Source organism: Gobius niger, assembly GCF_951799975.1.
Source record: "Gobius niger genome assembly, chromosome: 7".
NCBI classification, from domain to species: Eukaryota; Metazoa; Chordata; class Actinopteri; order Gobiiformes; family Gobiidae; genus Gobius; species Gobius niger.
Window position 1 is genome coordinate 38,450,971 of NC_136858.1, and position 20,598 is coordinate 38,471,568.

The window sequence follows — 20,598 nt, forward strand, 5'->3', positions numbered from 1 at the left end:
TTTGTCACATTTTTTTTTATTTTTCTCACCTTTTTGTCACATTTTTGTTGAATTTTTGACACTTTTTGGTTGAATTTTTGTCACTTTTTTGTTGAATTTTTGTTGAATTTTTGTCACAATTTTTGTCACATTTTTGTCACTTTTTTGTTTAATTTTTGTTTAATTTTTGTCACTTTTTGGTTTAATTTTTGTCACTTTTTGGTTGAATTTTTGTCACTTTTTTTTTAAATTTTTGTCACATTTTTGTTGAATTTTTGTCACATTTTTGTTGAATTTTTGTCACATTTTTGTCACATTTTTGTTGAATTTTTGTCACATTTTTGTCACTTTTTTGTTGAATTTTTGTCACTTTTTTGTTGAATTTCTGACACATTTTTGTTGAATTGTTGTCACATTTTTGTTGCGTTTACATCCTTGTTTTCTTTTCATATTTGTTTTGCTGCTTTTTTCCGAAGAAGCTTTTTGATTAGGGCAAAGCCAAACTGGAGAAAATGGGCTCCGTTCAGGTGGGAGTTAAAAGGTTAACACCAGACATGCTCAAGGCTTTGCTGCAGCTGTTCCCATAGAAAAACCTAATTGACGTCTATATACGTCATTGGCAGTCTGAGTTAAGTGTCTTTCAGGATAATATGAATGTGTATAAACCATAATGACGCGTTACATGTCTCCTGTGTCTTGCAGCGGTCTGTGTGTGCGCTCCTGAGAATGGTGCCCCCCCTGCTGGACGTGCTCCTCGTCTCCAGCACCGTCTGGCTCTTCTTCGTGATCATGTTCGTTCAAACATACGCAGGAAAGTTCTCTTACTGCTTCAACGAAACGTCAGGCTCCATTTTTCATCCTGACGAAGTGGGCAACAGATCTGAGTGCATGATGTTGATGGAAAGTAACTTCACTGAGGTCCGCTGGAAGAACTTGCTCTTCAACTTCGATGACGCTTTAGAATCCTACTTCTCACTGTTCTCCGTGGTAAGTTTTGTGAGCAGAATTGATTTTTACACGTGGATGGAAGGATTTTAATCATTTAATCTACAGTTTTGTGTACCTAGTTCGAAATGTAGTAGTTTCCTGAGATTGTGAAGTCTCTGTCTCTCCATAGAATCCATTTTGGATCCAAAAATTTGATAAAAAAAATGACAAAAATGTGACAAAAAATGGATTAAAAAATGACCAAAAAATGACAAAAAAGTCAAAATGTGATAAAAAATGACAAAAATTTGATGAAAAAAATGACAAAAATGTGACAAAAAAATGATTAAAAAATGACCAAAAAATGACAAAAAAGTCAAAATGTGACAAAAAATGACAAAAAAAAAGTCAAAATGTGATAAAAAAATGACAAAAGTATGACAAAAATTTGATGAAAAAAATGACAAAAAATGACAAAAAATTACAAAAATGTGACAAAAAAATGACAAAAATTTGATTTAAAAAATGACAAAAAAATGACACAATGTGACAAAAATTACAAAAAAGTCAAAATGTGATAAAAAATGACAAAAGTATGACAAAAATTTGATGACAAAAATGACAAAAAATGACAAAAATGTGACAAAAAAAATGACAAAAATTTGAGTAAAAAATGACAAAAAAATTACACAATGTGACAAAAAATGACAAAAAAATTACACAATGTGATAAAAAATGACAAAAATATGACAAAAAATTGATGAAAAAAATGACAAAAAATTGATGAAAAAAATGACAAAAAATGACAAAAATGTGACAAAAAAAAGACAAAAAATTGATGAAAAAATGACAAAAAAAATGACAAAAATTTGATGAAAAAAATGACAAAAATGTGACAAAAAATTGATTAAAAAATGACCAAAAAATGACAAAAAAGTCAAAATGTGACAAAAAATGACAAAAATATGACAAAAATTTGATGAAAAAAAAGACAAAAAATGACCAAAAAAATGAGAAAAATGTGACAAAAATTTGATGAAAAATATGACAAAAAATTGATGAAAAAAATGACAAAAAAATGACACAATGTGACAAAAAATGACAAAAAAAGTCAAAATGTGATAAAAAATGACAAAAGTATGACAAAAATGTGACAAAAAAATGAAAAAAATGTGATGAAAAAAAAGACAAAAAAAGACAAAAAATTACAAAAATGTGACAAAAAAATGAAAAAAAATTTAATCATTTAATCTACAATTGTGTACCTAGTTCGAAATGTAGTAGTTTCCTGAGATTGTGAAGTCTCTGTCTCTACATAGAATCCATTTTGAATCCTGATCAATCGACTCTGTGCACAACTTCACATCATAACAACGCCGCCCAAGTGACTTCCTGTTTTGATCCAGCACGCCAAAATAAAAGCACCATCTTATTCATTAGTCCAGTAGTTCATTAGTTCAACTTTCTTTCTACCTAACTATTAACCCCTTAACTCCCGAAAACAAAACGAAAACAATGATGGAAATGTGACAAAAAATGACAAAAAAGTCAAAATAAGATAAAAAATGACAAAAATATGACAAATTTGGTGAAAAAAATGACAAAAATTTGATGAAAAAAATGACAAAAAATGACAAAAATTTGATGAAAAAAAATGACAAAAAAATGGCAAAAAATGTATTTAAAAAATGACCAAAAAATGACACAATGTGACAAAAAATGACAAAAAAAAAGTCAAAATGTGATAAAAAAAATGACAAAAATATGACAAAAATTTGATGAAAAAAAAGACAAAAAATTGATGAAAAAAAAGACAAAAATGTGACAAAAAAATGATGAAAAAAATGACAAAAAAATGGCAAAAAAATGAGAAAAATTTGACAAAAATTTGATGAAAAAAATGACAAAAAAATGGCAAAAAAATTATTTAAAAAATGACCAAAAAATGACACAATGTGACAAAAAATGACAAAAAAAAGTCAAAATGTGATTAAAAAAAATGACAAAAATATGACAAAAATTTGATGAAAAAAATGACAAAAAATTGATGAAAAAAATGACAAAAAAATGACACAATGGGATAAAAAATGACAAAAAAGTCAAAATGTGATAAAAAATGACAAAAATATGACAAAAAATTGATGAAAAAAATGACAAAAAATGACCAAAAAAATGACAAAAATGTGACCAAAAAATGACAAAATATGACAAAAAGTTGATTAAAAAAATGACAAAAAATGACAAAAAATTACTAAAATGTGACAAAAATTTGATTAAAAAAATTACAAAAAAAGACAAAAAATGACTAAAATGTGACACAAAATGACCCCAAAAAATGACAAAAATGTGATAAAAATTGGACAAAAAATGACAAAAAAAATGTGAGAAAAAAATGTATGAAAAAATGAAAAATGTGACAAAAATGTGATAAAAAAATTGACAAAAAAGTTACAAAAAAGTTACAAAAATGAGTTGAATACCCAACAAAAAAATATGGAAAAAATCTGATGACGTGAGGAAAAAGATCCTCTGGGTTCAGGCGGGAGTTAAGAAGTTAACAGACAAACACTTAAAATGTGTCTTTAATTATGTTCTTCTAAAGTTGAAGTACCTGCTGAGCCAATCAATGAGACGAGCTGTGTGCTTTTATTTTGGCGAGCTGGATCGAAACAGGAAGTCACGTTGTTTTGCTTTCATGTTTTGCACAGAGTCAATTACATTTGGTCGAAGCTTTTGTATTCGTCTTTTTGCTCTTGTTAAGATACATGAACTTATTTTGAACTGATTAGAACTTTTTTACTAAAGTGAAATAACTTTACTCAAGTATAAATCATGACCCAAGTCGTTACTCAAGTAATGGTAAAAAAGAAAAAGAAAAATACTTGGAGAAAATGCTACATGACTGATCACTGTTTGCGGATTCTGTTTCTGGATGAATTGACTAACAAAACGTGAGAATGTTACATTTCCAAAGAAAATACCATCAAAATATATATAAAAAAATAAGAATAAAGTTAACAAAACACAAACTATCTATTTTATAACATCTATTTAATATATCAACATGCCACTGAAATGTTTAAGTCGAGTAATAATACTGTTCATTCACAATGTTTGTGAAGGCTCTCATTCATCCTGGGATTATCCATCGTAGAAAAGGTTAAATCATCAACTGGGCTGGGTTCTAGTCACAGAAGCTTCTTCTTGGCTCTTTAAAATACACTTTTTGCCCAAACTGGAGCGGCCTGAATAAGCCGCACGTTGTCAGTGTGAATAGTAAATAGTGCTGGAGACAGTGTGCAGCCCTGTCGAACTCCCTTCCTTATTATGAACAAAAGATTCCACATTCACGACTCGCTGCAGATTGGTGACTGTCAAAGATTTTATTAATTTTACATTTTAAAGTTCTGTCACATGGCTTAGACAGGCAGCAGAAAGTCACATTTAAGTAAGGATTAAACAACTCGGAGCCGCGTTAGACGGTTCTAACGCCCGACACAGTGTTGTTCCTCCTGCATTATAACGTCTAACGCGGCTCCTCGTTGTTTAATCCGCTTATACCAGGGTCCCACAAACCTAACATTTATAATAAATGTGTTTTTCATTGACTAAAGTCACTAAATCTGCCAGACTACGGGACTATTTTGTGTGGGTTATTAGCCGGTCACTGAAGGCTGGTCTCAGAGCGAGTCATTCTCCGCAGCTATTACGAGGATCTCAGTCAGGCTCAACGACACAACATCAGCACAGAATCACAACACAACAGGACTAACCCGGAAACACTTTTCCCTGGAAGGAAACACCGATATGCGGCACTCGTGGGCAGGAGTTATTTACCTTTTACAAGGTTTAACCTGAAGCTAAAGCTAGCTAGCTCAACCAGCTCAACTGTTTATGGAAACAGCTGCGGTGGAGTCGCTCACACCTGGGCCCCCCCAACTCAAACTTTTATGTTTGACTTTACTAATCCAGACAAAGATGCTTCAATGCAGGATCATTTTATGTACGCCTGAAAATGATGAATAGCCTTAACCGTTTCCAATAGAAATGTAAAGCTCATATGTTATTAACAGTAGCTAACCTAGCTGCTCACTCTCCTCTACAAACATTTAGCAAACACTAAATCCATCTCATACGTTCCTGTCAGTCACTAATTACGCCTTTATCTGACTCAGCTGTGTCAGGCGTTGCTATGGCGACGCCACAGCGGAGTGACATCCCAGTGATTTAACTACCGGACTAAAATAATGCACCGGCCAATCAGAATCCAGTATCACCCAGACCATGGTGTAAAGCTTTTTAATGCCCAAATACGATATTTTAATGCCACAATCAAAAAACACCTGTAAATATTTAACTTCTAAAGATTTGTAAACGTTCCATCAAACAGAGGAATGAGGAGAAATGTTGTTTCCAGATAAATTGGACACAACGGGACACATTTCAGGCAAAACTTCAGCTTTTTGTATTTTTTACAAACATTTGCTGGAAAAATAATTGAATCAAAGTCATTATTTTGACGAAAAAATGACAAAAATGTGACAAAAAACGTCATCAAAATTTGACCAAAAAACTGACAAAAAAGGACCAAAAATGACAAAATGTGACAAAAATGTGAGAAAATATGACAAAAATGGATTTAAATTTGATTTAAAAAATGACACAAAAACGTGACAAAAAATGTGACAAAAATTGACAAAAAATGACAAAAAAATGACAAAAAATGACAAAAAATGACAAAAATGTGACAAAAATTTGACAAAAATTTGATTAAAAAATGACAAAACATGACAAAAATGTGACAAAAAATGACAAAAATTTGATAAAAATATGACAAAAAGTTGATTAAAAAAATTACAAAAATGTGACAAAAATGTGATTAAAAAATGACAAAACATGACAAAAATGTGACAAAAAATGACAAAAATTTGATAAAAATATGACAAAAAGTTGATTAAAAAAATTACAAAAATGTGACTAAAATGTGACAAAAATGTGACAAAAATTTGATTAAAAAATGACAAAAATGTGACAAAAATTTGATAAAAAAATGACAAAAATTTGATTAAAAAATGACAAAAAATGACAAAAATGTGACAAAAAATGACAAAAATTTGATTAAAAAATGACAAAAATTTGATTAAAAAATGACAAAAATGTGACAAAAATTTGATTAAAAAATGACAAAAAATGACAAAAATGTGACAAAAAATGACAAAAATTTGATAAAAATATGACAAAAAGTTGATTAAAAAAATGACAAAAATGTGACAAAAATTTGATTAAAAAATGACAAAAATTTGATTAAAAAATGACAAAAAAATGACTAAAATGTGACAAAAAAATAACAAAAAATTGACTAAAATTTGATTAAAAAATGACGAAAAAATGACTAAAATGTGACTAAATGTGACAAAAATGTGACAAAAATTGACAAAAAATGACAAAAAAATTGACAATAAAATTACAAAAAAATTACAAAAATGAGTTGAATATGCAACAAAAAAAATATGGAAAAAAATCTTTAGTTACTTGTTAATGTAAGATAACTGCAATTATTTTCCATTTTTCACCAGCAGTTGTTGCAGCAGCTTCTTTACTGTTTTCATGTGGTTGATGATTTATATTTCAAACAAAAATACAATATTGTGTAATTCTGACCATTAAACTCATCTGTTTTCCAGGCCACATTAAAAGGCTGGATAGATATTCTCTACAGTGCGTTGGATTCAGTGCGTGTGAGTATAACAACTTTATCTCATCAATTTTGTTAATTTTGTTGACGAATATAATTTGTCATAGTTTTTGTGGAAAACCATATGAAGTGTTTTGATCGGAAAGGATGAGTCAGGAGACGATTCAAGAATTCCTTCTCAATTAACTATGAATGTTATTAAAAAGTATTATTTAGGACTCAGGACTAAGGAACTAGGACTAACCCAGATCCAAGCCTGGACCAAACCAAGTCTAAACCCGGTGTGTTTCTGTGTTGCAGGTCGAGGATCAGCCGAGTTATGAGTTTAGTCTTTACCATTACATTGGGTTTGTGAGCTTTTTCCTGTTCGGCTGTTTCTTCTGCCTGATCTACTTCCTCAAAGCGCTGCTCGACGCCTACAGCTCCCAGACCAAGAAGATAAGTCTCCACTCGCTCACAACACATTTCATTTGGTTATATTTCAGCTCCTTACGTGATATGAAGCATTTTCATGAAACAGGTTATTTCCTCTAAAGGCAAGTTTGAGCAGTGTTAATGTCGTCGACTAAAATATTTAGTCTTAATTTTAGTCAAAGTGATATTTTTGTGACTAAAATTGGACTAAAACTAAATGAAAAGTTTCTCTTCTTCTATTAGGGCTGTGCAATTAATCTAAATTCGATTACGATTTCGATTACAACAGTAAACGATTACAAAATTAGCATAATCGCAAAAAAATCGATTTTAATTTTAATTTATAATTTTTTTTCAATTTTTTTTTTTCAATTTTTTTCAATTTTTTTTCTTTCTAATTTTTAATTTTTGGATTTTTGTCACTTTTTTGCTGGATTTTTGTCACTTTTTTGCTGGATTTTTGTCACTTTTTTGCTGGATTTTTGTCACTTTTTTGCTGGATTTTTGTCACTTTTTTGATGGATTTTTGTCACTTTTTTGCTGGATTTTTGTCACTTTTTTGCTGGATTTTTGTCACTTTTTTATGGATTTTTGTCATTTTTTCTGCTGGATTTTTGTCACTTTTTTGCTGGATTTTTGTCACTTTTTTTCTGGATTTTTGTCATTTTTTCTGCTGGATTTTTGTCACTTTTTTGCTGGATTTTTGTCACTTTTTTTCTGGATTTTTGTCATTTTTTTGATGGATTTTTGTCTTTTTTTTTTATGGATTTTTGTCTTTTTTTTGCTGGATTTTTGTCACTTTTTTGCTGGATTTTTGTCACTTTTTTGCTGGATTTTTGTCATTTTTTCTGCTGGATTTTTGTCACTTTTTTGCTGGATTTTTGTCACTTTTTTGCTGGATTTTTGTCACTTTTTTGCTGGATTTTTGTCATTTTTTTTGCTGGATTTTTGTCACTTTTTTGCTGGATTTTTGTAATTTTTTTGATGGATTTTTGTCACTTTTTTGATGGATTTTTTAAAGGCAACAAATAATCGTTTGAATAATCGTGATTTCAATTATGACAAAAATAATCGTGATTATTATTTTTTCAATAATCGAGCAGCCCTAATGTTTATACATGATTACGGCAGGGATAGGCAGGTGTGCGTTGTGGAGGGGCCGACTTTAATCATCGCCAAAACACCACGGGCTGAACCTCACCGCTTTATCCTCAAGTAAAGAACTGTTTTCTGCAAATGCCAAAGTTTTACATCAGTGGTTCTCAAGTCATGGCTTTGGGACCCACCGTTACCCAAGGGTGACGAGCTCAACCCAAACCAGTGTTAATGTCGTCGACTGAAATATTTAGTCTTAATCTTAGTCAAAGTGATATTTTTGTGACTAAAATTGGACTAAAACTAAATGAAAAGTTTCTCATGAGACTAAAACTGTGACTAAAATGTCCAGATATTTGAGTCGACTAAAATCAGACTAAATAAAAATGAAAAGGAGAGACTAAAATCATCCAAACTTGTATTGAGCGTCTGAAAGAGCCTCAGATCATGTTTAAAGGATCAGCTCGGAGCTTTGTTCATGTGGAGCAGAAACATGAAGCAGAGGAACAACATTAAATATGATTAGAATCAAGATTATCAAAGCAAAGTCCACTCAATTAGTCTGAAATTTAGTCGACTAAAACTAGACTAAAATCGAAATACATTTGTCAAAAGACTAAAACTAAATTAAAACATGTTGTCAAAATTATCACTGATTTTGAGAAACATTATTATACAAAGAAAGATCAAGTTCCTTTTGCAGAACTAGTAAAAATGTGAGAAATAGTGTCAGTGTTTTAAAAATGCCCTGGCGGAATATCCTGCAGTATATAACGTACAACTGTGATTCTCAACCGGTGGGTCGGGGCCCAAAAGTGGGACGTGGAACCTTTTTCAGGGTCGCGAGTCTAGGAAATATTTTCCCTCTGAAACTGTTTGGAATTTCAGATTTAATGTAAGAAATTATTGAAAAAAAATAATAATCACGATTATTTTAGTCATAATGGAAATCACGATTATTCAAACGATCATGTGTTGCCTTTAAAAAAAAAAGTCATTATTTTATTTATATATTTATTGATATAAAAAAAATGCCTCGATTAAGGAGAGTTCTCTCTTTCACACCTGCCCCCTGCTGGCCTCACACCTGCCCTCACACCTGCCCTCACACCTGCCCCCTGCTGCCCTCACACCTGCCCCCTGCTGACCAGCCCTCACACCTGCCCCCTGCTGCCCTCACACCTGCCCCCTGCTGGCCTCACACCTGCCCCCTGCTGCCCAGCCCTCACACCTGCCCCCTGCTGGCCTCACACCTGCCCCCTGCTGGCCGGCCCTCACACCTGCCCCCTGCTGCCCAGCCCTCACACCTGCCCCCTGCTGGCCTCACACCTGCCCCCTGCTGACCAGCCCTCACACCTGCCCTCACACCTGCCCCCTGCTGGCCGGCCCTCACACCTGCGCAAGTAAACTGAGGAGCGCGGCCTGATGACATCATCACACAGCGCCGTTTGTTTTTATGAAAAAGCCTTTACAAAAGCATGAGCCGTGACAGGGGAAATGCGAAGGGAAAATAATCTCAGCGCCGTGAAATAATGCAAATCTGCTTTGTAAAAAAAAGCGAAATTGTAATTAAAAAAAAAAAAGTTAAAGTTTTTTTTTTATTATGCTAATTTTATAATCGAAATTGTAATCAAATTTCGATTAATTGCACAGCCCTAATTTAAAGGCATATCTACTGCTTGTTCAATGAAAGCTTGTGTGGGGAAAACACAATATTTTGTACGATATATGACAAATACAGGTTTTATTTGGGTTTTTTGGGCCGGTCGTCCGAGGGAAACGCTGGGTCCCGACTTGGGAACCACTGATGTAAAAAGTTCTTTACTTTAGGCGACAGTGTTGAGGTTCGGCCCGCGGTGAAAACATCCAAATGAGTTAATTCATGTTTGTTTTGTTTCAATACATGGGAGGATCGCACTTGTTTCTGACGGAGAAGCAGATGAAGAGATTTGACGATATGAGTTTTGGCTTAAAGAGACCGTTGGCTCCTTGTCCCCGACCTCAGGTGAGTCAACGCTATTCAACCCCTTAACTCCCGCCTGAACCGAGCACATTTCCTCCAGTTTGGCTTTACCCCAATCCAAAAGCTTCTGGAAAAAAGTTGAGAAAATAGGGTTAGACAAAAACAATGATGGAAATGTGAGAAAAAAGTGAGAAAACATTGACAAAAAAGTGACGAAAAATTGATGAAAAAGTGGCAAAAATGTGACAAGAAATTGACAAAAAATGACAAAAAAAATGACAAGAATTTGATGAAAAAATGTAAAAAATGTGACAAAAAAATGACAAAAAATGACAAAAAAATGACCAAAATGTGACAAGAATTTGATGAAAAAATGTAAAAAATGACAAAAAATGACCAAAAAATGACAAAAAAATGACAAAAAATTGATAAAAAATTGACAAAAAATGTAAAAAATGTGACAAAAGAATTTGATGATTTTTTTTTTTTAAATGTGACAAAAAAAGACAAAAATGTGATAAAAAAATGACAAAAAAAGGACAAAACAATGACAAGAATTTGATGAAAATTTTTTAAAAATGACAAAAAAAAAATGACCAAAATGTGACAAGAATTTGATAAAAAAAATGTAAAAATGTGACAAAAAATGACAAAAATGTGATTAAAAAATGACAAAAAAAGACAAAAAAATGACAAGAATTTGATGAAAAAATTAAAAAAATATGTGACAAAAAAAGGACAAAAAATGACAAAAAAATGACAAAAAATTGATAAAAATTTGACAAAAAATGTAAAAAATGTGACCAAAAAATGACAAGAATTTGATGAAAAAAATGTCAAAAATGTGCCAAAAAAAGACAAAAAAATGACAAAAATGTGATAAAAAATTGACAATTTGACAAAAGAATGATGGAAAAGAAATGTGATGGCGTGGAAAAAGATCCCCCGGTTCAGGCGGGAGTTAAGAGGTTAAACTAACTATTGAACAACATTCAGTATTGATCATTTATTAAGTGATAGACATTACAGACATTGGGTAATGGACATATAAGGTGTGTCTTTGCATAAGTGAGGGGGATTCAGAACAGAATAGAAAAGACAAAGGGAAAGGGGATTGTGTGTGATTAAACATGGCTAGAATTTTAAAGGCCAGTTTTAACATTGTTTGTTCAGAGTGAATGAATGCACTGTTCTCACACTACATATACAGCTGAGCTCGGGATCATTTAATTTTGTTAATTGTTTCTTAAAGAGGGGGTGTTCTGCTTTCTTCAGTCCCACAGCACAAGTCTATATCTCACTACAATGATGACAAACCTTCTGTTGGTCTGTAAATGCAGTAAATCAGAATAACTGCCTTGTATAAAATGTCTCTCTCAAAATGGCTGTAGTGAATGTCTTGAAATAGGCCTCTGTCTCTTTAAGAACCTCTTAACTCCAGTTCAGCTTTACCCAAATCCTGTAGGCCAGTGTAACGCCTCATCTGAAAGACCTACAAAACTAAATGGATCTTTTTCTTCACGTCATCAGATTTTTTTCCCATCATTTTTTGGGGGGGGTTTCAACTAAATTTTTTGTCACTTTTTGTCACATGTTCATCATTTTTTTCATAATTTTTTGTCATTTTTTTTGTCAATTTTTTGACAAAAATGTGACAAAAAAATGACAAGAATTTGATGAAAAAATGTAAAAAATATGACAAAAAATGAAAAAAAAAAAGACAAAAAAATGAAAAAAAATTGATAACAATTTGACAAAAAATGTAAAAAATGTGACAAAAAATGACAAAAAACGACCAAAAAAATGACCAAAAAAATGACAAAAAAATGACAAAAAAATGTAAAAAATGTTATAAAAAATGTTATAAAAAATGACAAAAAAAATGACAAAAAAATGACAAAAAAAATGTGACAAAAAATGACAAAAATGTGACAAAAAAATGACAAGAATTTGATGAAAAAATGTTAAAAACAGACAAAAAATGACAAAAATGTGACAAAAAAATGACAAAAAATGACCAAAAATGTAAAAAATGACAAGAAATTGATGAAAAAATGACAATTTGACAAAAAAATGATGGAAGTCGATTTTGCATAAACCCCCCCCCCCTTTAACATAAGCACATGCTACTGCTGACGAAGGGTTTTCTTGTTTTGTATTTGCTGATAAATGTCTGGAGTAACCCCCTCTGTGTCCCCCAGGGCCGGCTGCGGGGGCGCCTCTTCGACCTGGTGTCCCGGGAGTGTTTCGAGTGGCTGATGCAGGCGGTGATCCTGTTTGGTGTTGTGTTGCTGATGATAGACAGAGATGAGATGACACATCAGGAGGAGGAGGTCCTCTCCTGGCTCTACTTTGCGGTCGTCGTCATCTTCCTCCTCGAGTTCCTCCTGAAGATCTGCGCCTTCGGACGGAGCTACTTCAGAGACAACCTCAACATCTGCGACTTCGTGGTGCTCATTCTGCAGATACTGGGTGGGTGTGGTCGTCTACAAACCTCTTCCATCTCAGTATGTTTTAAACCTACTGTTGTTAAACTCACATTTTAAAAAAGGCGGTGACAATGACGAGGTGAAGCCCGTCCTTACTGAAGCTTATGTGAACCAAACCCTTCTCTGCATACGTTTCCCTCAGAACAGAAAGCTGACGTTCTTTAGGTCATAATAAACTGGTTTCTCTTTACAAATATAATCTGGTGGAGACGTGAGTAAAAAGTCTGTCCACTGCTCTTTATAAGTTAACATTATAGGAAACCATGGCTGTTTCCCAATTGCCAGGATCCTCGGCGTCTCGACCACTTCGGACGTCATTCGCGTCATCACGGCGCCGCCAAGTGGTTCCATTTCACCTGGACCACTCGCCCCCTCGCAGCTCGACTCCTCCGTTTGGCTCATTTACGAAGGATACAGCAGTGGATCCTCCGCTGCCTCGGAGAGCTGAAATTACCCATGATGCACTGCAGCATAGTTTCTTTTTTCTTTTCTCGCAAAACTTTATTAGTTTGAACTCACTTTAAAAAAGTTGTGTTCCACATAAACAGTTTCCTGGCCTCTGTTATTCATAAAACAGTTGTTTTAATGAGCATAGATGGACACGTGACCTGACGCAGCCGCTCCGGAGGTCGTTCCATCTGAGCTCAAAGGCGGCGGAGAGAGAGAGGACACTCTGGAGGAGCCGCCACCGAGGACATCAACGAAGTGGCCAAACGGAGGACGGATCCTCGCAATTGAGAAACAGCCTACGACTCACTAAAGCAGCAGGATGGGGATGAACAGCGCTTCGGTGCATTAGTGGAGACATGGTGTAATTGCAGGTCCAAAATCTTGAAAGACTGTACACTGCAAAAAGCTTAAATGAGTTGAATTGAGGAAATGTTTCTTGTTTTGAGCGGTTTTCACTCATTTAGACACTTTTCCTGATCGGACCCAGTTTCCTTTGCTTGTTTGAGGACATTTCAGACCAGTTCTAGGGTAAATCTCGCTTGAAATAAGAAAGTAAAATTGCCAATGAGATGAGACCAACTTTCTTTCCCCATTGGCAAAGAAAATGACCTGAAATAAGGACGAAATGTATCGAAACGAGTCAGAAACATCTCAGAACAAGTGAAATAATCTGGGACAAATGCCCAACAACTTCTTAACTAATCAAAACAACTAAAATGTGGATTATTGTGCTCAAATTGAGATGTTTATACTGATCTAGTTAGTTACTTTTATCAAGTGTTTGATGCAAGTTTGTAAAAAAAAAAAAGGCCCACCTCACGGGGCCTTTGCCTGTGTGGGGCCCTGCCTAAAGGCAAGCTACGCCTCTGGGTCAGCTGTACTTTACTGTATTTTCCCCGTGGGGAAATGTGTCCTCTGCTTTGGACCCAGCCTTGGAGCAGTGGGAGGCCAGGCTCATGGTCAGAATCACCTGCTGGAGGATTTGAGACGCCCATCCAGTGCACGATTTTACACAAGTCTGACAAAACACTTACTTAATTCAATTTGCGATTTGAATATTATATATAGCTTATCCATCCATCCATTTTCTTCCACTTGTCCGGGTCATGGAGCTGCCCAAATCACATTGCACCAGCCCCTTATGGCTCCTCCTGCAGGGCGTGGGTCCACAGAAGGATTTATAGCTTATTTATGTTTTGTTTTTAAATCATTTGAGCGTTGATCTGCAAACACATGTACAGTGTATACACTTCTAAAACTGCTGTTAAACGTCGCAGCGCTAATTCATTTCATTTCAGCTTCATGTAGCAACAAGAGGCAGCAAAGAGTGTCAGAAAAACCTCCTTTGTTCGAATCATCCTCAGATGAACGGCCCTGGCATGTCTCATCATCCCCTCACTCTCTCTCGCTCTTCCTCCCTCCTGTGCTTTGCTCGAGGACGACTGCTAAAACAAGCACAGACACAGATTGTGGACACAGGTGCTTAAAGGGACTAACAGAGTTTAAAAATGTTAAAACAATGTGTCTTCCTCCCCCTACATGTCCCAGCCATGTCCTAGTGTGTAGAATGAGCCCAGAATATTCACCACAACTGCCTCTACAACCCTGCATTGTCACATGCACGAGCTTAATACAGAAGCAAGTAAGACCTGAGGTGGCAGCAGTGAGCATAAAATGACCAACTTTGCATCTAGCCCCTTTAAAAGCAGCAATAATGTGTCTGACCACAACTATGCATGAATATCTGGCTGATCTTTCCTGTAGTTGCAGATCAGACGCTCACAACGATCAGGATGAATCTCGGACCAGATTCCTGGGTTCACTTACTTTTTCCACCCTGTCCTGTGAATGTTTACATGTTACGGCCAATAAAACTGTGATGACGTGTAAATGTGTGGGTGGCATTAGCTTAACCTCTTAACTCCCGCCTGAACCGAGAGCATTTTCTCCAGTTCAGCTTTACCCAAATCCTGTAGGCCAGTGTAACGCCTCATCCCTCATCTGAAAGCTGAGATCTACAAAACTCATCTAAAAGGATCTTTTTTCCTCACGTCATCACATTTTTGGCGAGTATTCAACTCATTTAGTAACTTTTTAGTCATTTTTTTGTAATTTTTTTGTCTTTTTTTGTCAAATTTATGTCAATTTTGTTGTAATTTTTTTGGTCACATTTTTGTCATTTTTTTGTAATTTTTGTGTAATTTTTGTAATTTTTTTGTAATTTTTTGTCACATTTTTGTATTTTTTTTGGTAATTTTTTGTCACGTTTTTTTGTAATTTTTTGTAATTTTTTTGTAATTTTTTGTATTTTTTTGGTAATTTTTTTGTAATTTTTTGTCACATTTTTGTATTTTTTTTGTCTTTTTTGTCACATTTTTTGTCATTTTTTTGTCATTTTTTTGTCATTTTTTTGTCATTTTTTTGTCACATTTTTTGTCATTTTTTTGTCATTTTCTTTGTCATTTTTTTGTAATTTTTTTGTCACATTTTTGTCATTTTTTTGTCACTTTTTTGTCATTTTTAGTCATTTTTTTGTTATTTTGTTGTCATTTTTTTGTCATTTTTTGGTCACATTTTTTTGTAATTTTTTGTAATTTTTTTGTAATTTTTTGTAATTTTTTGTAATTTTTTTGTAATTTTTTGTAATTTTTTGTCATTTTTTTTGTCATTTTTTTGTCATTTTTTCGTTAAATTTTTCATCACTTTTTTCTCAAAGTTTTCTCACTTTTTTTGTCACACCTTCATCATTGTTTTCGTCTCAGTTCTGTTGCTATTTTCCCACCTGTTTCCCAGAAGCTTTTGGATTGGGGTAAAGCCAAACTGGAGAAAACGTGCTCGGTTCAGGTGGGAGTTAAGGGCTTAAGCAGACACTGTTTGTTCATTCTTATGATTTTGATGAAGATCAGACCACATTGTATGCCCATTTCCTCCTCCTGTATATTACTGCTCCTGGGCCAATGCTCGCACTCATCACTCTTTGTCCCACCTCTCTCTCTCAACACTCAACCCTTCTCTATCTTTCTTTCCTCTTCCTCTCTCAGGCTTATTCATTTGGGACCTCATGGAAATGTACTTGTTCAACCCCGTCTGCCTGCACCTGCTGCGTTTGCTTCGCCTCAGACGCATCATCCATCGCGTCCCCGGGGCTCTGCGGCTTCGGCTTCTCTACGCCGCCTGGACCAAGTCTCTCTCCGCCATCTTCAACCTCGCCCTGGTCCTGCTCGTGCTCATGTCCGCCTACGCCAGCTTCGGCACGTTCCACCTCTCCCAGCTCCAGAAGGCGGCGTTCATCACGGACATCATGAACTTCCGGACGTTCCTCAGCAGCCTCATGTGCATGTGGACGGCCGCCACCTGGGCCGGCTGGGACGGGCTGATCTTCCCCGCGCTCTTCACCCCCCCGGACTGCACCGGGTACGGGGAGGGCGGGAGCTGCGCCAGTCCCGCTCTGGCCGTGGCGTTCTTCGTGTCCTTCCTGTGCCTGAGCGGCTTCGTGGTGCTGATGGCGCTGCTGGTGTTGCTGGTGGACATGCTGAACGTGTTCGGGGAGATGCGCTGTGACCCTCTGAGCGTCCTGAACCTCAGCCGCTTCTTCAAAGCCTGGAGGAAGCTCGTCCCCGACTCGTCCCACGTCATTCAGCGCAGGTGAGTTCGGAGGCAGGTTCTCGAGGGTCAGTCACGCACAGAAGATCCATGTTTTAGTAAGACTCACGCACTCGCACTCCTGAAACTAAGAAGAAGATCCATGTTTTAGTAAGACTCACGCACTCGCACTCCCGAAACTAAGAAGAAGATCCATGTTTTAGTAAGACTCACGCACTCACACTCCCGAAACTAAGAAGAAGATCCATGTTTTAGTAAGACTCACGCACTCGCACTCCCGAAACTAAGAAGAAGATCCATGTTTTAGTAAGACTCACGCACTCCCACTCCCGAAACTAAGAAGAAGATCCATGTTTTAGTAAGACTCACGCACTCGCACTCCCGAAACAAGAAGATCCATGTTTTAGTAAGACTCACACACTCGCACTCCCGAAACTAAGAAGAAGATCCATGTTTTAGTAAGACTCACGCACTCACACTCCCGAAACAAGAAGAAGATCCATGTTTTAGTAAGACTCACGCACTCACACTCCCGAAACAAGAAGAAGATCCATGTTTTAGTAAGACTCACGCACTCACACTCCCAAAACAAGAAGAAGATCCATGTTTTAGTAAGACTCACGCACTCACACTCCCGAAACTAAGAAGATCCATGTTTTAGTAAGACTCACACACTCACACTCCCGAAACTAAGAAGATCCATGTTTTAGTAAGACTCACACACTCACACTCCCGAAACAAGAAGAAGATCCATGTTTTAGTAAGACTCACGCACTCGCACTCCCGAAACTAAGAAGAAGATCCATGTTTTAGTAAGACTCACGCACTCGCACTCCCGAAACTAAGAAGAAGATCCATGTTTTAGTAAGACTAACGCACTCACACTCCCGAAACAAGAAGAAGATCCATGTTTTAGTAAGACTCACGCACTCACACTCCCGAAACAAGAAGAAGATCCATGTTTTAGTAAGACTCACGCACTCACACTCCCAAAACAAGAAGAAGATCCATGTTTTAGTAAGACTCACGCACTCACACTCCCGAAACTAAGAAGATCCATGTTTTAGTAAGACTCACACACTCACACTCCCGAAACTAAGAAGAAGATCCATGTTTTAGTAAGACTCACGCACTCACACTCCCGAAACTAAGAAGATCCATGTTTTAGTAAGACTCACGCACTCGCACTCCCGAAACTAAGAAGAAGATCCATGTTTTAGTAAGACTCACGCACTCGCACTCCCGAAACTAAGAAGAAGATCCATGTTTTAGTAAGACTCACGCACTCGCACTCCCGAAACTAAGAAGAAGATCCATGTTTTAGTAAGACTCACGCACTCACACTCCCGAAACTAAGAAGAAGATCCATGTTTTAGTAAGACTCACGCACTCACACTCCTGACACTAAGAAGAAGATCCATGTTTTAGTAAGACTCACGCACTCGTACTCCCGAAACTAAGAAGATCCATGTTTTAGTAAGACTCACGCACTCACACTCCCGAAACTAAGAAGAAGATCCATGTTTTAGTAAGACTCACGCACTCGCACTCCCGAAACTAAGAAGAAGATCCATGTTTTAGTAAGACTCACGCACTCACACTCCCGAAACAAGAAGAAGATCCATGTTTTAGTAAGACTCACGCACTCGTACTCCCGAAACTAAGAAGAAGATCCATGTTTTAGTAAGACTCACGCACTCGTACTCCCGAAACTAAGAAGAAGATCCATGTTTTAGTAAGACTCACGCACTCGCACTCCCGAAACTAAGAAGAAGATCCATGTTTTAGTAAGACTCACGCACTCGCACTCCCGAAACTAAGAAGAAGATCCATGTTTTAGTAAGACTAACGCACTCACACTCCCGAAACAAGAAGAAGATCCATGTTTTAGTAAGACTCACGCACTCACACTCCCGAAACAAGAAGAAGATCCATGTTTTAGTAAGACTCACGCACTCACACTCCCAAAACAAGAAGAAGATCCATGTTTTAGTAAGACTCACGCACTCACACTCCCGAAACTAAGAAGAAGATCCATGTTTTAGTAAGACTCACGCACTCACACTCCCGAAACTAAGAAGATCCATGTTTTAGTAAGACTCACGCACTCGCACTCCCGAAACTAAGAAGAAGATCCATGTTTTAGTAAGACTCACGCACTCACACTCCCGAAACTAAGAAGATCCATGTTTTAGTAAGACTCACGCACTCGCACTCCCGAAACTAAGAAGAAGATCCATGTTTTAGTAAGACTCACGCACTCACACTCCCGAAACTAAGAAGATCCATGTTTTAGTAAGACTCACGCACTCGCACTCCCGAAACTAAGAAGAAGATCCATGTTTTAGTAAGACTCACGCACTCGCACTCCCGAAACTAAGAAGAAGATCCATGTTTTAGTAAGACTCACGCACTCGCACTCCCGAAACTAAGAAGAAGATCCATGTTTTAGTAAGACTCACGCACTCACACTCCCGAAACTAAGAAGAAGATCCATGTTTTAGTAAGACTCACGCACTCACACTCCTGACACTAAGAAGAAGATCCATGTTTTAGTAAGACTCACGCACTCGTACTCCCGAAACTAAGAAGATCCATGTTTTAGTAAGACTCACGCACTCACACTCCCGAAACTAAGAAGAAGATCCATGTTTTAGTAAGACTCACGCACTCGCACTCCCGAAACTAAGAAGAAGATCCATGTTTTAGTAAGACTCACGCACTCACACTCCCGAAACTAAGAAGAAGATCCATGTTTTAGTAAGACTCACGCACTCGTACTCCCGAAACTAAGAAGAAGATCCATGTTTTAGTAAGACTCACGCACTCGTACTCCCGAAACTAAGAAGAAGATCCATGTTTTAGTAAGACTCATGCACTCGTACTCCCGAAACTAAGAAGATCCATTTTTTAGTAAGACTCTCGCACTCCCGAAACTAAGAAGAAGATCCATGTTTTAGTAAGACTCACGCACTCACACTCCCGAAACTAAGAAGAAGATCCATGTTTTAGTAAGACTCACGCACTCACACTCCCGAAACTAAGAAGAAGATCCATGTTTTAGTAAGACTCACGCACTCGCACTCCCGAAACTAAGAAGAAGATCCATGTTTTAGTAAGACTCACGCACTCGCACTCCCGAAACTAAGAAGAAGATCCATGTTTTAGTAAGACTCACGCACTCGTACTCCCGAAACAAGAAGAAGATCCATGTTTTAGTAAGACTCACGCACTCGCACTCCCGAAACTAAGAAGAAGATCCATGTTTTAGTAAGACTCACGCACTCACGTACTCCCGAAACAAGAAGAAGATCCATGTTTTAGTAAGACTCACGCACTCACACTCCCGAAACAAGAAGATCCATGTTTTAGTAAGACTCACGCACTCGCACTCCCGAAACTAAGAAGATCCATGTTTTAGTAAGACTCACGCACTCGCACTCCCGAAACTAAGAAGAAGATCCATGTTTTAGTAAGACTCACGCACTCGCACTCCCGAAACTAAGAAGATCCATGTTTTAGTAAGACTCACGCACTCGCACTCCCGAAACTAAGAAGAAGATCCATGTTTTAGTAAGACTCACGCACTCGCACTCCCGAAACTAAGAAGAAGATCCATGTTTTAGTAAGACTCACGCACTCGCACTCCCGAAACTAAGAAGAAGATCCATGTTTTAGTAAGACTCATGCACTCGCACTCCCGAAACAAGAAGATCCATGTTTTAGTAAGACTCACGCACTCGCACTCCCGAAACAAGAAGATCCATGTTTTAGTAAGACTCACGCACTTGCACTCCCGAAACTAAGAAGAAGATCCATGTTTTAGTAAGACTCACGCACTTGCACTCCCGAAACTAAGAAGAAGATCCATGTTTTAGTAAGACTCACGCACTCGCACTCCCGAAACAAGAAGAAGATCCATGTTTTAGTAAGACTCACGCACTCGCACTCCCGAAACTAAGAAGAAGATCCATGTTTTAGTA

General features: G+C 36.6%; 1 protein-coding gene across 1 annotated transcript in view; it reads left to right on the forward strand.

Annotated features, from left to right (window-relative positions):
* The window catches only part of LOC306965536 (sodium channel protein type 4 subunit alpha B-like), a gene marked incomplete at its 5' end in the record, with an annotated part of 98,794 nt that overhangs the window by 15,426 nt on the left and 62,770 nt on the right, over positions 1-20,598 (forward strand). The window contains 6 exons of the mRNA XM_079560010.1: positions 682-966; positions 6,591-6,644; positions 6,902-7,039; positions 10,014-10,115; positions 12,275-12,545; positions 16,054-16,657. Of these exons, the coding sequence (XP_079416136.1) occupies positions 682-966; positions 6,591-6,644; positions 6,902-7,039; positions 10,014-10,115; positions 12,275-12,545; positions 16,054-16,657 (1,454 nt within the window). The remainder of the gene's footprint in view (positions 1-681; positions 967-6,590; positions 6,645-6,901; positions 7,040-10,013; positions 10,116-12,274; positions 12,546-16,053; positions 16,658-20,598) is intronic.